Source organism: Balaenoptera acutorostrata, chromosome 16, assembly GCF_949987535.1.
Source record: "Balaenoptera acutorostrata chromosome 16, mBalAcu1.1, whole genome shotgun sequence".
In the NCBI taxonomy this organism is placed as follows: Eukaryota; Metazoa; Chordata; class Mammalia; order Artiodactyla; family Balaenopteridae; genus Balaenoptera; species Balaenoptera acutorostrata.
Genome location: NC_080079.1, coordinates 10,019,324 through 10,034,737, shown reverse-complemented (window position 1 = coordinate 10,034,737; position 15,414 = coordinate 10,019,324). Strand labels below are relative to the sequence as shown.

General features: G+C 36.8%; 1 protein-coding gene across 10 annotated transcripts in view; it reads right to left on the bottom strand.

Annotated features, from left to right (window-relative positions):
- The window catches only part of ATE1 (arginyltransferase 1), a 163,508-nt gene that overhangs the window by 77,762 nt on the left and 70,332 nt on the right, over positions 1–15,414 (bottom strand). For 7 of the 10 annotated variants that reach the window (XM_057530771.1, XM_007173220.3, XM_057530769.1 and 4 more), the window contains 2 exons: positions 8,764–8,945; positions 4,017–4,116 (listed from right to left, as the gene is read on the bottom strand). In XM_057530771.1, the coding sequence (XP_057386754.1) occupies positions 4,017–4,116; positions 8,764–8,945 (282 nt within the window). The remainder of the gene's footprint in view (positions 1–4,016; positions 4,117–8,763; positions 8,946–15,414) is intronic. The other 3 variants (XM_057530773.1, XM_057530775.1, XM_057530774.1) reach the window with 1 other exon arrangement.

Genomic DNA, 15,414 nt, shown 5'->3' with positions numbered 1-15,414 from the left:
CAATTTTCTTAAACAATACAAAAATTAAGAACAACATGTTCTTGAAGACCCAGAAGTATTCAAACCACCATGCCAGGAAAATGCTGGCTTTACAAAATTAACTTAATATTCAAATATTTTATCATTCTTATCTCACGAATATTTACAAAGTCACTAAATGTAGTACAGATTTTCAGAATTGTCTTTCCCAAGAAGATATAATGTGAATATGATATAATATATTGGGAAATTTTCTAAGTTTTGTTTAAACGGTTAAAGTGAGTATTCCCCTCCACCTGCCTTTTCCACTCTGGGCTGCAACCTAGTTTTACAGGTTTTAATAGTGTTTCCAAATTCCCAACAGATATTAAATTTTGGGGATTTGGAAATGAGAAAGTGGGATTCCTGAAAACATAAGTTATTCCTAAAATACTTCCAATATTCTTCATATTCTTTACTCATTAGTATGAGTAATTAAAAATTGTTTAATAAGTAAGAAATATCATTTTAAGTAATACAGGCATACCCCGTTTTATTGTACTTTGCTTTACTGCTTTTTGCAGATATTGCATTTTTTATAATCGAATGTTTGTGGCAACCCCGAGTCAAAAGCAAGTCCATCAGCACTGTTTTTCCAACAGCATTTGCTCACTTTGTGTCTCTGTGTCACATTTTGCTATTTCCACCAGTGAAAAGATTACAACTTGATGAAGGCTCAGATGATGGTTAGAATTTTTTAGCAATAAAATATTTTTTAATTAAGGTATGTACACTGTATTTTTAGACATAATGCTATTGCACGCTTAACAGACTACAGTACAGTGTAAATATAACTTTTATGTGTACTGGGAAATCAAAAAATTCATGTGACTTGCTTTATTGCAATATTCGCTTTATTGTGGTGGTCTGTAACTAAACCCGCAATATCTCTGAGGTGTGCCTGTATTTACGAAAAACTTTAGCCTACAAAGAATATTAAAACACTGGAAACTGCCAGCAAACATTACTAGGTACTATTTCTAATAACCTAACATTTGGGTCTCTTACCATGCTAACAGCACTACATAGAACCACAAATTAAAATTACCAATTTATGATCTTATTTTGCTTCTAAGTTATTCCTTGAAACACCATTAATATACTTTATATATAAAGTGAATAATATTTATTATATTTACATTGTTATGTACCTTGTAAACAGCAGATAGGGCCACAAAACACATAACACGGCTACAGCTACAAAGAAGACCGACTAACTGAAGGGTGACTGCCCCCCTCCTCCTTTTTTATATGAATATGCATGGCACTGTCACCTATTCATTCTTATTTAAATGCTCCTTCTCCATGAAATGTGCTTCTCTGTCATACCTACTCTTTTTTGAGGTCTCTCTTCCCTTTTAATTAAACCCTTTCCTCTTCCATACCCTATGCAGCAAACCTCACTGCCTCCTAGGCCACTTACCAGACCACTGTATTGACCTGATTTTACGTAAAATATACCCAATCTTCACCTATATTACAAGTTTTAAGAAGAAGGTTCATGTTTAAATCTTTTCACATCTTCAGAGCTTAAAGCAGTGCTCTGAGTAGATCAGAGGTATTTGGTAACTGTTATTATGGTAGGCAGGATGTATGTAGTCTGTTCCTTTATACTGCTCTATACTTTCCAGAGCTTTTACAGTGGGTTACTAATACTTGGAAAACATCAAAGAGTTTCATTAAAGAGAGTCATAAAATTTAACATCAAATAAAACAAACAGGGGCTTCCTTGGTGGCACAGTGGTTAAGAATCTGCCTGCCAATGCAGGGGACATGGGTTCGAGCCCTGGCCTGGGAAGAGCCCACATGCTGCAGAGCAACTGAGCCCGTGCGCTACAACTACTGAGCCTGAGCTCTAGAGCCCACAAGCCACAACTACTGAAGCCTGCGCGCCTAGAGCCCGTGCTCCACAGCGAGAAGCCACGACAATGAGAATCCCGCGCACCGCAACAAAGAGTAGACCCCACTCACCACAACTAAAGAAAGCTTGTGCACAGCAACGAAGACCCAACACAGCCAAAAATAAATAAAGAAATAAGTTTATTAAAAAAAAAAAACAAACAAAAAAAACAAACAACCCAATTAAAAAATGGGCAGAGGACCTGAACAGACATTTTTCCAAAGAAGACATACAGATGGTTAACAGGCATATGAAAAGATGCTCAACATCACTAATCATCAGGGAAATGTAAATCAAAATTACAAGGAGATATCACCTCACACCTGTCAGAATAGTTATTATCAAAAAGACAACAAATAACAAGTGTTGACGAGGATGTAGAGAAAAGGGAACCCTCGTGCACTACTGGTGGAAATGTAAATTGGTATAGCCACTATGGAGGTTCCTCAAAAAATTGAAAATAGAACCACCATACAATCTAGCAATTCCACTTCTAAGTATTTTTCCAAAGAAAAACACCAATTCAAAAAGAGACACGCACCCCCTATGTTCACTGCAGCATTATGTACAATAGCCAAGATATGAAAGCAACCTAAGTGCCCATCAATAGATGAATGGATAAAGAAGACAGGTGTGTGTGTGTGTGTGTGTGTGTGTGTGTGTGTGTATGTATATACACACACACAATGGAATATTACTCAGCCATAAAAAAGAATTAAATCTTGCCATTTGTGACAATATGGATGGATCTAGAGGGTATTATGATAAGTGAAATAAGTCAGACACAGAAAGACAAATACCATATGATTTCATTTATAAGTGGAATCTAAAACACAAAACAAATGAACAAACATAAAAAATTAAAAATTAAAAAAACCAGACTCATAGATGCAGAGAACAAACTGGCGGTGCCAGAGGGGAGTGGGTGGGGAATGAGTGAAATAGGTGAGGGAGAATAAGAGGCACAAATTTCCAGTTACAAAATAATAAATGAGTTATGGGGATGAAATGCACAGCATTGGGAATATAGTCAATAATACTATGGGACTTCCCTGGTGGTCCAGTGGTTAACACTCTGCGCTTCCACTGCAGGGGGCGCAGGTTCGATCCCTGGTCGGGGAACTAAGATCCCACATGCCACGTGGGGCAGACAAAAAAAATAAAAAATAAAAATAAATTAAAATTTTAAAAAATAAAATAAAATTAGGCCTGGAAATTAAAATAATAATAATATTGTAACAGCTTTATATGGTGACACACAGTTACTAGACTTCTTGCTGTGATCATTTTGTAATGTACAGAAATGTCGAATCACCATATTGTACACCCAAAACCAACACAGTGTTGCAGGTCAATTATACTTCAATAATAAAAAATACAATAAAATAAAAATAAAGAGAGTCATAAATGGTAAGACCTTTTGTTAAAAGGGAAATTCTGAAATATACTTAAATCTGACAATAATACAATGAATTACAAAGTAAGAACGGTGGAGACTGTAGTTCTCATTACAGAAAGCTTCATTTCTGAGGCAGCAAAGAGATTTCCTTAATTAACCCATTCAAACCCTTTCAAAACTCCAAATTCTGTGCTCTGAGACAAAAATCATATTAAAGATTCATTTTCCCATAATGAAAACCTTACCAACATTTGCACATATTGTGCTATGGAAAATATCTTACTACTTAACGCCGAGCTCCAGTTTTTCTGGACTGTGACCGTGTCCAGAGGAAACAAAGCGACAACTGAATGGAGGGGGGAGAGGGTGCGGACGCACCTCAAGAAGGCAGATTCCTTAATGGGTACTGCTGCACTACCCCAAGTAAGCAGGGCCCTACTGAAGTTCTAGAATAGCTGGGATATACTCAGTGAATTCCTACAGATTAACCTATATTAAACAAATATTAAGTGCCTATTTTGTCAGGCACTGTTTTAGGCAATGAAGAAGCTAGATTCTATGAAAAGTTTAAGACATTTAAAAATAATTCATGATTTACATAAAAATGTACAAGCATGTTAAACTAATGTGATGAGAAACTACGAAAGCACTAATTTTCATAACTTGAATCTATAGCAAACGTGTGAAAATCAACTTTACCTTATATTTCATCTTGGGACATGAATGAATGTAGAAACCCATATAGTAATAGCTGAGTTGAGGTGTTTTCTCATGAAGCTGCCTAGTAAAAGCAATTTCTCTGCCAAAAGAAGAATAAAGATCAAGGTACAGTTAAATTTAGTTCCAAAATTCAAAGTACTGTACAATTTGGTAACACATATTTGATAAAATCTGACATTAAGCTATCAAAAAGAAAAATCCAAGTGTTGAAAGAAAAACAATTTTAAAAACACTTTAAGATGACTTTTACTAAAGAGACACCAAAAAAAAGTATATTATTTTAGCAAATGCACCGAAGTTCTGGTTTTACTATTCATTGGGCATAGCAGTGTATCTAAAATTCAAAGAGCATAAAAGTACAAAGATCTATTTAATACAATTCCTTATTATTCATTATCACCTGGAGTTCTCAAAGACTGGATTTATCAGGTTAAAAACAGTACAACAAATTTTAGAAAGCTCAAAAACCAACAAATTTCAGGAAGAATACTACTATGTCCATTTACGTGCAAACACTTTCAACTATATATGACACATTACTCTCTCCTATGTCCAGATGCTACTTTAATATTTATTCTCTCTAAAACTAAAGAGGGGGGAAAAAACCCTGCTATCTCACTGCCTTTCCTCTATTTGTTGGCACAGGCAAGGATTAATTGAAAAAAGAAGCTGTCAGCAATGCCTATGCTCAACGTGGTTTTAATTTGTATCCGGATAAATCTGGGCACACAATTTCATCCTACTTGTCCAACTGAATGACCGCTTGTGTTCGAGAGCTTTAAGCAAAGCTTCGGTACATTTCTAAAGTATGAGAAAAATTGTTTTGCTTTTATGTTTGTTTCTTGAAGGTTTTAATTTCCTTTTCTTTTTCTTTGTTTTTAGTAGCAATGGATGCTTGAAATCCAAGGAGAGATTTATTTTTTAAGGGAACAGTCTGTGCATTTTGCAAGTTCAAATTTAAAGCACTGAAGGGTCGTTACCCTAAAAATTCGTCTTTACAACAAAAGTATTTCTAAATCCAAACAGTCTGAACATTATTAGGCTAAAACAGAATAGATCCTATTATTCCCAGAACTAACCCACTCTTAAGGTTCAAACTGAGGAAGAACGCAATGATACAGCAATGCAGGACCACCCAGCTCTGATGAGGACTGCAATACCCACCGGCCCTCCTTCACTCGGCCCTGCTCACCTCAGTTAACTGCAGCACCACTCCACCACCAAGCTGTTCAGGCCCCAAGCCTATGATCCATACTTAATTGTTCTCTTCCTCTCACCCCTGTGTCCTCATCAACAAGTCCAGCTGGCTCTATCTCCAAAATATACCGTGAATCTGACCATCTCACCATCTCCACCTCAGGTATTTTGGTCCAAGCCACCATTAGGCCTCCCTTGGACGACTCTAACAGCCTCCCAAATAGATTTCCAGTTTCCACTCTGGCCCCTCCATAACCTCACAGAGCAGTCTTAGTCTTTTACAATATTAATCAGGTGAGGTAACCTCTCCAAACCCTTCATCCTCACACTGGGTTGGTATCACACTTAGAAAAAATCCAACCTCCTTACCATTACCTATAAGCCCTTTTCCATCTGTCCCCTCATCAACACCACCTGCCTCGCTGCCATCCTTGCACAGCACTGTCTAGGTCGTACCCCGTTTCCTAGCCCATAAGGCCTTCCTTCTCTTCATTCCAACCACCTCAGGGCACTTGGACTTGCTACCTTTGACCTGGACGTCTATCCTCAGATTTTTACATAGCTGGCTCCTATTCTTCTTTCTTGGCTTTTCAGAGAGGTCTTTCCTAACCACCCTATATAAAAAGGGCCTCATGCCTACTACCATAATTTTATTTTTGTCACAGCACAACAGAGTCTCTAAAATTGTGTTGTCAGTTTTCTAATTTACTGTCTGCTTTGACAAAGCTGGAAACCCTGTCTTATTCACATCTACAAATAGTTCCAGGACACAAAGACTGTGCTCAAATAAACATCTGTTAAGCAAATTAATTGCATTTCTAAAATTCATCTTGCTAAAAAAAAAAAAAAGAAAGGAAATAAATTCCATGCTCATGATCCCCAATTCAAACATTTTTAAAATCTGTAGACTAGATTACATAAAAATCTAGTAATCTGTAATCTTTATTACAGATTAAAATATAAAAACTCTTTATTAATTGTACGATTGCTTAAGAAACTGAAGAAATGGAGGAAAAATTTAACAGGCTTCACTGAAATACATTAAAATCAGTAATGGAACTGGCAACTTGTAACCTACTCTCCCCAATTTTGCTTCATAATGTCAGTCTCCTGGCTGCCTTTCCTCTTCTATAAACTCAGCAGTTCAGATTCTCAAGAGCACGGAAATAGAGGCAGCGGCAATCTCCTCACTCTCCACTGACCCCAACTTTCGTGCTCTCAGGCTCCTCTACTACCTCCTCAAAGCCCTCCAGCTCCAGAACTTTCAAGAGATATACCAAGCAACAAATAGATTGCTGGGAACAAATTTTGTTGGGAATTATTTGCTATCTCAAATGCAGTGGGATTTCTATATCTCTTTGTTTATTGAGAAATGAAATATTTCATACAGAGGCTGAGATTTATTATCTAAGAATAAATATCATTCTTAACATTTATCTGAGAAATCTAGACAAATCCATGCCTACACATTGTAAAGTGAGAGATACATAAATAAAAGAAGAAAATGGTAATAATTTCAAAGTACTGACTGATTCTGATACAAAGGAAAAGTATCTTTTCTGAAATACACACTTCTAAAGTTACAAAATGTGAATGCTTTAAATTATCAGTTCTAATTTCACAAAGAGTTAAAAGATACTACAAAGAATCATGGATGTTTTTTAATTAGTTTATACAAAATGTAATTAAATACATAAGAAAAATAAAAGATTATTATAAGGATCAGTTGTAAACATTGTGTATTTTTTAATTTGCTATGTAACTTGGCATTAAGATAGGTCATGTTGAAAATATCAATATTGTGTGCCATTGAAAAACATAAAAATATCAATTATGGACCATATATTTTTTTTAATCAACTAGTGATTAAAAAAAAACTAACTCTCCTACTTTTATAATTCAGAGAAAAGCACATACACAGTAAATAAAATAATCTCAAAGTATATTTTACCAAGATGTGAAAAACGTGACCATCAGAGACAAAGAATGGGAAAAGCAAAGAGAAAAAAGTGATAAAGAGGGAGAAAAAGAGATTCAAGCTCCCAAACAACAGAAAAATAATTCTCAACGCTCCTTCCTCCTCTACTACATGTATATGCAGACAAGCAGCAATAAAAATAAAAACAAATATTTTCATGAAACAAGACCCCACTCTTTTCATTATTAGGATGATGCACCTAAAAATATCTGTGCTGTGTTGCATATATTTGCAGCCATGGACATAAAAAGGAAATCATCTTTCAATGAGGTCACAGAGTCAAGTGGACAGTCAGGGACTCTCTGGTCCTGTTCTATATACTTTAGATAACTGTATATTTCTTCCAACAGACTGCCATTGCTTTAATTTGTTTACACCAGATTCACGTAACCTTTAATTAATTATAAAAAATATATGTACAGGGGCTTCCCTGGTGGCGCAGTGGTTGAGAATCTGCCTGCTAATGCAGGGGACACGGGTTCGAGCCCTGGTCTGGGAAGATCCCACATGCCACGGAGCAGCTGGGCCCGTGAGCCACAATTGCTGAGCCTGCGCGTCTGGAGCCTGTGCCCCGCGACGGGAGGGGCCGCGACAGAGAAAGGCCCGCGCACCGCGATGAAGAGCGGTCCCCGCACCGCGATGAAGAGTGGCCCCCGCTTGCCGCAACTGGAGAAAGCCCTCGCACGAACCGAAGACCCAACACAGCCAAAAATAAATAAATAAATAAATAAATAAATAAGAAAATCCTTTAAAAAAAAAAAAAAAAAGAAGAAGTGAAAGGGAGATCAGGCATCTAGATAGTTCAAGAGCTAAGGAGGAACTGGTAGGATGTAGGGTTCAAGGATAATTTAAAAAAAAAAAAATATATATATATATATATATATGTACAATAGTAATGACAAGAGAAAATATATAAATAATGTAACATTTAAAAAACATTATGTGGCTCTGACAGGGGAGCTTAAATAAATGCATAAACTAAACAACAGAAGCATCACAGTGACTTCTCATACATTAGACCAGATGGATACCTTAAAAAGCTAGGGAAGGGCTTCCCTGGTGGCGCAGTGGTTGGGAGTCTGCCTGCCAATGCAGGGGACACGGGTTCGAGACCTGGTCTGGGAAGATCCCACATGCCGCGGAGCAACTGGGCCCGTGAGCCACAGCTACTGAGCCTGCGCGTCTGGAGCCTGTGCTCCGCAACAAGAGAGGCCGCGACGGTGGGAGGCCCGCGCACCGCGATGAAGAGTGGACCCCACTTGCCACAACTGGAGAAAGCCCTCGCACAGAAACGAGGACCCAACACAGCCATAAATAAATAAATAAATAAAATTTAAAAAAAAAAAAAAAAAAGCTAGGGAATTACCATCAGACACTGTGGCCTCAGTTCTAAAAGTGGTATTTCTAAATACCAATGTATAAGAGACTACTAGAGCAACAAATTATTATGTACTATTCAATAGGATTTCTACTGTTTATAATAAAATATAATCAAATGAAGAGTTATATGAAGTTCTATACGACCATTACAATTGTCAAAAGCAATCTTACCGGAGTGCAGAGTAGACACCCAAAGACAGGAACGAATAATCAGGATCATAGTACAAATATACAGACGAGACACAGTACGGAAGGATGTCAATCACCCCCACAGCAATAATCTTTCCGTCAAGCCAGTACTGCTGGTGAAAGGAACCATAACCACAGTCTGGTCCATTAGCGGGATTCTCTGCCTGTGAAAAAACAGACACACAAACATGAATAGTTTGGCATTTTTCTCTTTATAATAAAAATCTTAATAATTAACCTCTTCTACTTGTATTTTACTCAGGCTAGTAAGTCCTAAAGTTTCCTCTTTGTTGCCATCATCTTCCGGCTCTCAGAAGAGTCATATCCTGCAAAACTTTTTAGGTATAGAAACGCTGAAGGAACAAAAGAATAGAGAAAAACCAACTTAAGATTTTTTTCAACTTGTTTTAAAATTTGCAGTAGGAAATATAAAATCTACAGGATAAGTAAATACTATTAAACTCTATTCTTCTGTTCCACACCAAAGTTGGGAAAGAAATGGTAAATGAGAGAAAGATGGAGAACATAAAGGCAAGGGTTGAGTGCAAACAGGAGAACTATCCCTACGCTGCCAGCCAGGCCTAATCTGTGGCCACCCCTGCACTCATAAGGCATATGAGCTCATAATTTTTTCTAGGTAAGAGTTCCTGTGTAAGTATTATACCAAGTGCTATGACATTTCTCCTTATTAGCGAAAGGAAAGTAAAAGTTATTTCCTTATCATTATTTTAATATACCTATAATCCCACAGAAGAAAATCCCACAAATTTTTGCTAAAGAAATCTAGAGATTTCAGAGTATAACCATTTTCTGTAAATAGTTGAATGATATTTCTCATTTTAAAGTTCAACATGAATTTAAATGAAACTGTTATTAAAAGAAAACCTTACAATGAAAATCATGAAGCACCATAAAAAATGCTTTGCTAGAAACTGAATGAATGTTAGAGATGAACAATTTAAGTGAACAAATACAACAAAACTTGTGTATCATGTTCTCATACTTAAAGTCACAGAGAGTGTGTATGGGAAAAAAAGCTAGAAGGAAATACAGGAAAATGAAAAAAGCAGGTTTGCTAATACTAAAACCAGAAAAAGACATTACAAGACAGGAAATCTACAGAACAATCTCTCATGAACATAGATGCAAAAATCCTCACCAAGATACTACCAAATCAAATCCAACAATGTATAAAAAGAATTATACCCCAGGACAAAGTAGGATTAACTCCAGGTATGCAAGGCTGGTTCAACATTAGAGAAGTAATTAAAAAAAGAAAAGCAATTAATGTAATCTAACCATGAAAAGAGGCTGAAAGAAAAATCATATGATCATATCAATTGATAGAGAAAACACATTTGACAAAATCCAACACCCATTCATGACTAAAAGCTCTCAGCAAACTAGGAATAGAGGAAAACTTCATCAACTTTATAAAGAACATATACAAAAAAATCTACAACTGACATCAGACTTAATGGTAAGAAACTGGATAATCGCCCCCTAAAATTGGGAACAAGGCAAAGATATCCTCTCTCATCACTCCTATTCAATATCATACTGGAAATCCTAGTTACTGAAAAGGAAGTAATACATACAGATTGGGAAGGAAAAAAATAAAACTGTCTTTGTTCACAAATGACATGACATGCTCTGTAGAGAATTCCAAAGAATCAACAACAAAAATTGAAACTAATAAGCAATTACAAGAAGGTTATAGGGTACAACAAGGTTGATATACAAGTCAATTGCTCCCCTATATACTAGCAATGACTGGAATTTGAAATTTAAAACACAATACTGTTTACAAAATCACCAAAAAAATTATACACCTAAGTATAAATCTAAGAAAATATTAATATATACAGAAACCATATGCCAAAAAAAACCTACAAAACTATGACAAATGGAATCAAAATGTAAACAAATGGAAAATATTATATGTTCATTTTGATTGAGATGTCCACTCTTCCCAAGTAGGTCTCCAGATTTAATTCAATCTCAATCAAAATCCCAGCAACTTATTTTGTGAATACTGACAAATTAATTCTAATGTTTATATGGAAAGGAAAAAGAGCCAGAATACCAACACAATACTGAAGAAGAACAAAGTTGAAGGACTGACACCACTTGATATCCAGACTTACTATAAAGCTACAATAATCGAGATAGTGTGATATTGGTGAACGAACAAATGAAACAGCAGAACAGAAAATAGAACCCAGAAATAAACCCACATAAATATAGTCAACTGGCCTTTGACAAAGAAGCAAAGATAATCCAAGAGAGAGAGGACAGTCTATACAACAAATGGTGTTGTAACAAGTGGACATCCAAATACAAAAAAAGCAATATCTAGTCACAGACCTTACTTCTTTCAAAAAAATTAACTAAAAATGGATCAAAGACTATGTAAAATGCAAAACTGTAAAACTTCTAGGTGATAAACAGGCAAAGATCTAGGTGACCTGGGGTTTGGCAATGAATTTTAAGATACAACACCAAAAAGGACAATCCATGAAAGAAACAATTGACAAGCTGGACATCATTAAAATTAAAAACCTCGAGTCTGTGAAATGCATTGTTATGAGAATAAAAAGTCAAGCCACTGACTGGAGAAAATCTTGCAAAACATATCTCATAAGGAACTGGTATTCAAAAATATACACTCTTAAATTTCAACAATGAGAAGACAAACAACTCAATTAAAAACCAAATATCTAAGGAGATGTTTTACCAAAGAAGATATACAGATGGCAAATAAGCATATAAGATGCTCAAAAAAATAAATAAATAAAGATGCACAACATCATTTGTTAGGAAACTGAAATTTAAAAAACAATAATGAGAGGGCTTCCCTGGTGGCGCAGTGGTTAAGAATCCGCCTGCCAATGCAGGGGACACGGGTTCGAGCCCTGGTCTGGGAAGATACCACAGCAGGCGGAGCAACTAAGCCCGTGCACCACAACTACTGAGCCCGTGCGCCACAACTACTGAGCCCATGCACCACAACTACTGAAGCCCGCATGCCTAGAGCCTGTGCTCCGCAACAAGAGAAGCCACTGCAATGAGAAGCCCATGCACCACAACAAAGAGTAGCCCCCGCTCGCCACAACTAGAGAAAGCCCGCATGCGGCAACGAAGACCCAACACAGCCAAAAATAAATACATAAATAAATAAATTGATAAAAAAAATAAAAACCAATGAGAGTACTATACAACTATTAGAATGGCTGAAATCCAATAACCTGTATATCAAATGTTGATGAGGATGCAGAACAGGAATTCTCATTCACTGATGATGGAAATGTAAAATGGTACAGACACTTTGGTAGAGGCATAAGCTACCAAGCCAAACTCACACACAAAATGGAGAAACCTTAAATACATATTGCTAAGTGAATGAAATCAGTGTGAAAATGCTACAGAGACTGTATGATTCCAATTACATTCTATAAAAGGCAAAGCTACTGAGACAGTAAAAAGATCAGTGGTTGCCAAGAATTTGGGGGTCTGGGGGAGGATGAATAGATGAAGCACAAGGGACTTATAGGATGAAACTGTTCTGTATAATACTGCAGTAGTGCATACATGACATTATGCACTTGTCAAAACTCATAGAATTTTACAACACAAAGAGTGAGCTTTAATATATGCAAAGTGAAAGAAAATTAGGAGGGTAAGGGATCCCAAGAAGGAATGCAGATGGTGACAAGAGAATCTACCTGTATACACATGAAAAAATCTTACTGAAAGAGGCTGGGGAGGGGAAATGTGATGACCTAAGAAACTTTGGGGGTCTATAAGAATGAAGGCAAAAGGAAATCTACACATAAGCATTGTATTCTACCTGATAAAGTTGTTTACCATGAGAACTACAGGTTAACAATTCTGATACTGACATACATGTATACTGGAATTGAACAACTAAGTAAACGGACAGCAGATGGTAGGAACCAAGAGTCTCACTACTGGAATGGAAATTTACAGATAAACAAGGGGAAGAGGCTAGAATGATCCATGGGGCAATGGATTAGAGCTGGAGACATGAGTATGAACTCATGCTTAGCTTAATATAGATACAGATGGTTACATAAAGAAATATTTAGAGGTATGCATATACCATAGATATGTTCATACAAGGGTTAGTATATGCACATTTATTTCTTTGCTTTGTCAGATGAGAAGACCTAGAAAAACAACAACCCAGTAGCAACAAACATACCTAACACACAAATCTTGGTTTCTAATATCATTCTGCAATAAAAAGAACCAGGGCTGCTTGGAGAAAGGGCTGATTCCAGGGCTGGGGCAGGAAATATACAAGATAAGCCTAGAGCACCTCGTAGTGCCAGAAAATAAGGAAGTGTACAAAAAAACAAAAACAAAAAGCAAACCCACACTGCTAGAGGTATATCAAAGGGGCACAGCAGTCAACCAAAAGGCTCCCAATGGCAAAAGCTGGAACAATTTGAGCAACAAAATAAAGTAGTATTGTATTATAACCCAAAATACAAAATAAATGTCCATGAGTCCATACTGATATAAATAATTGGATAAACTAATAAATGAGGCAGAAGAGACAAATCTCCCATGCAGAACTCCAAAAAGTTTATGCAGATACTCTGCCTAAAGGTAGGGAAGTATAATTCCCCACTACTTAAGTGTGAGCTGCACAGTGACTTCTTTCCCAAAAATACGGTAAGGGAAAGCGGGGGGAAAAGTAACTGTGTGGGTGATCAAGGTAAACAACAACAAACAAGAGAAATTTACTAAGGTGCTAGCAGCATCAGTGATTTCTAAAACTTCCACTGCTATAGTTAAAATGGTGCTTGGGTAGTAAATACATCTTTAACCTTTTTTTTTTTTTTAATTATTTATTTATTTATTTATTTTCGGCTGTGTTGGGTCTTCGTTTCTGTGCGAGGGCTTTCTCTAGTTGTGGCAAGTGGGGGCCACTCTTCATCACGGTGTGCGGGCCTCTCACTATCGTGGCCTCTCTGGTTGCGGAGCACAGGCTCCAGACGTGCAGGCTCAGTAGTTGTGGCTCACGGGCCCAGTTGCTCCGCGGCATGTGGGATCTTCCCAGACCAGGGCTCGAACCCGTGTCCCCTGCATTGGCAGGCGGATTCTCAACCACTGCGCCACCAGGGAAGCCCATCTTTAACCTTTAAAGAGCTTCCACTAACTACTGATGTAATAATAAACTATGTCAAACCCTGGTTTTAGCATTCACTGTCACATATAGCACTGCTCTTTAAAAAATCATTACTGTCTCTCTAGAAACACATACAGTTTGAAGAGAACAGATTAGCAAACAGAAGCATTACCCAAAAGGAAAATAGAAAGGATATTAACCTGTTGAATCTACAACACCTAAATTAATGCCAATACTCTAAATTGCTAATAGACTTGAAGCCTAATCACTTGTCTCAGAAACTAGAATGCTCCAACTATGTAATAAAAAATAAACAAATTCCTACATATTAAAGAACTTTATGAAAACCATCTTTTAAATGTATGCCCTGAGGTTCATAGGAATGAAGCTCCCTGTCTTTAAAAATAATCATGCAGGAGAGCAACCACTGCAGCAACAGAGACAGAGAAGCTGTCAGTTAATGGTATGGAAGGTGGGGAGCCTGTCAAATGTCAGAAAACCTCCAAGTCAAAGCTAATTGGATGACTCTGAAATGAGTCTAAATTCTTCCATGATTTCAGTTTAGTGTGTCATTCTAGGACTCATTAAATCAAATGAGTGTATTCGTTCATTCATTTAAAATGTATTTATTAAGGACATAATAAGTATGGACTCAATAAGCATATTCTCAATAAATAACCAATGTATTCTGTTAACCCTAAATATAAATCAGTCCTACTTGTTGTATCAGCTTGAAATATTTTTTTCAAACTGCAATAACCTTCTCAGTTGCCAATTTTCATCACTTCTCTCATTCCCTGGGCCTCCCATTTAATAACCTGCTTCCATTTACTTCACTGGTTCATTCTCCTATGAGTCCAGTCATGACCAACTTGTCCTAGCACAGGCATTATTCCCATCTCTCAATTCACGTGAAAGTTAGGGGTCTTCCCCATCTGCAAAGCACTTCATATAGATATGGGCTGTTTTATAATCACTTAGGAGAGAATAAGCCGTATAAGCATCTACTCTGACCCCCATCCCATCACCTGAGGAAACCGGAAATCCAGGAGTCAATTAAGCAATAAAATGATCATAAAACCATGGAGTTATTAAATGACACACAAACTGGCCTCCTAGCCCCTAAGTCAATGCTAAATAAGAAAATCAGCTACTTTTAAACACTTCTAAATAAACTCACTTTTCAAATATCCCTCGTCTATCCAAGTCAGTAAATAAAGCAGCATGAAAAACAAAGTGTTTCAATGCATGGTTAAAAATTGTTTTCTTAAAACCTGCTTTGCTGTACTCCTTTTCTTTCCATCATGTTTTCTGACAATTAAAATATGAATGATTTCCTCTTCTCCCTTGTGGGGGTCCTCACTGACCTAATTTTAAAAAAAGATTTCAAAAATGGAAGATGCTCCAAGTAAAGGGAGATAAGAAGCTATTTTCCTAAAACCACATCTGAAACATCAGCACTACTGGTTAACAAT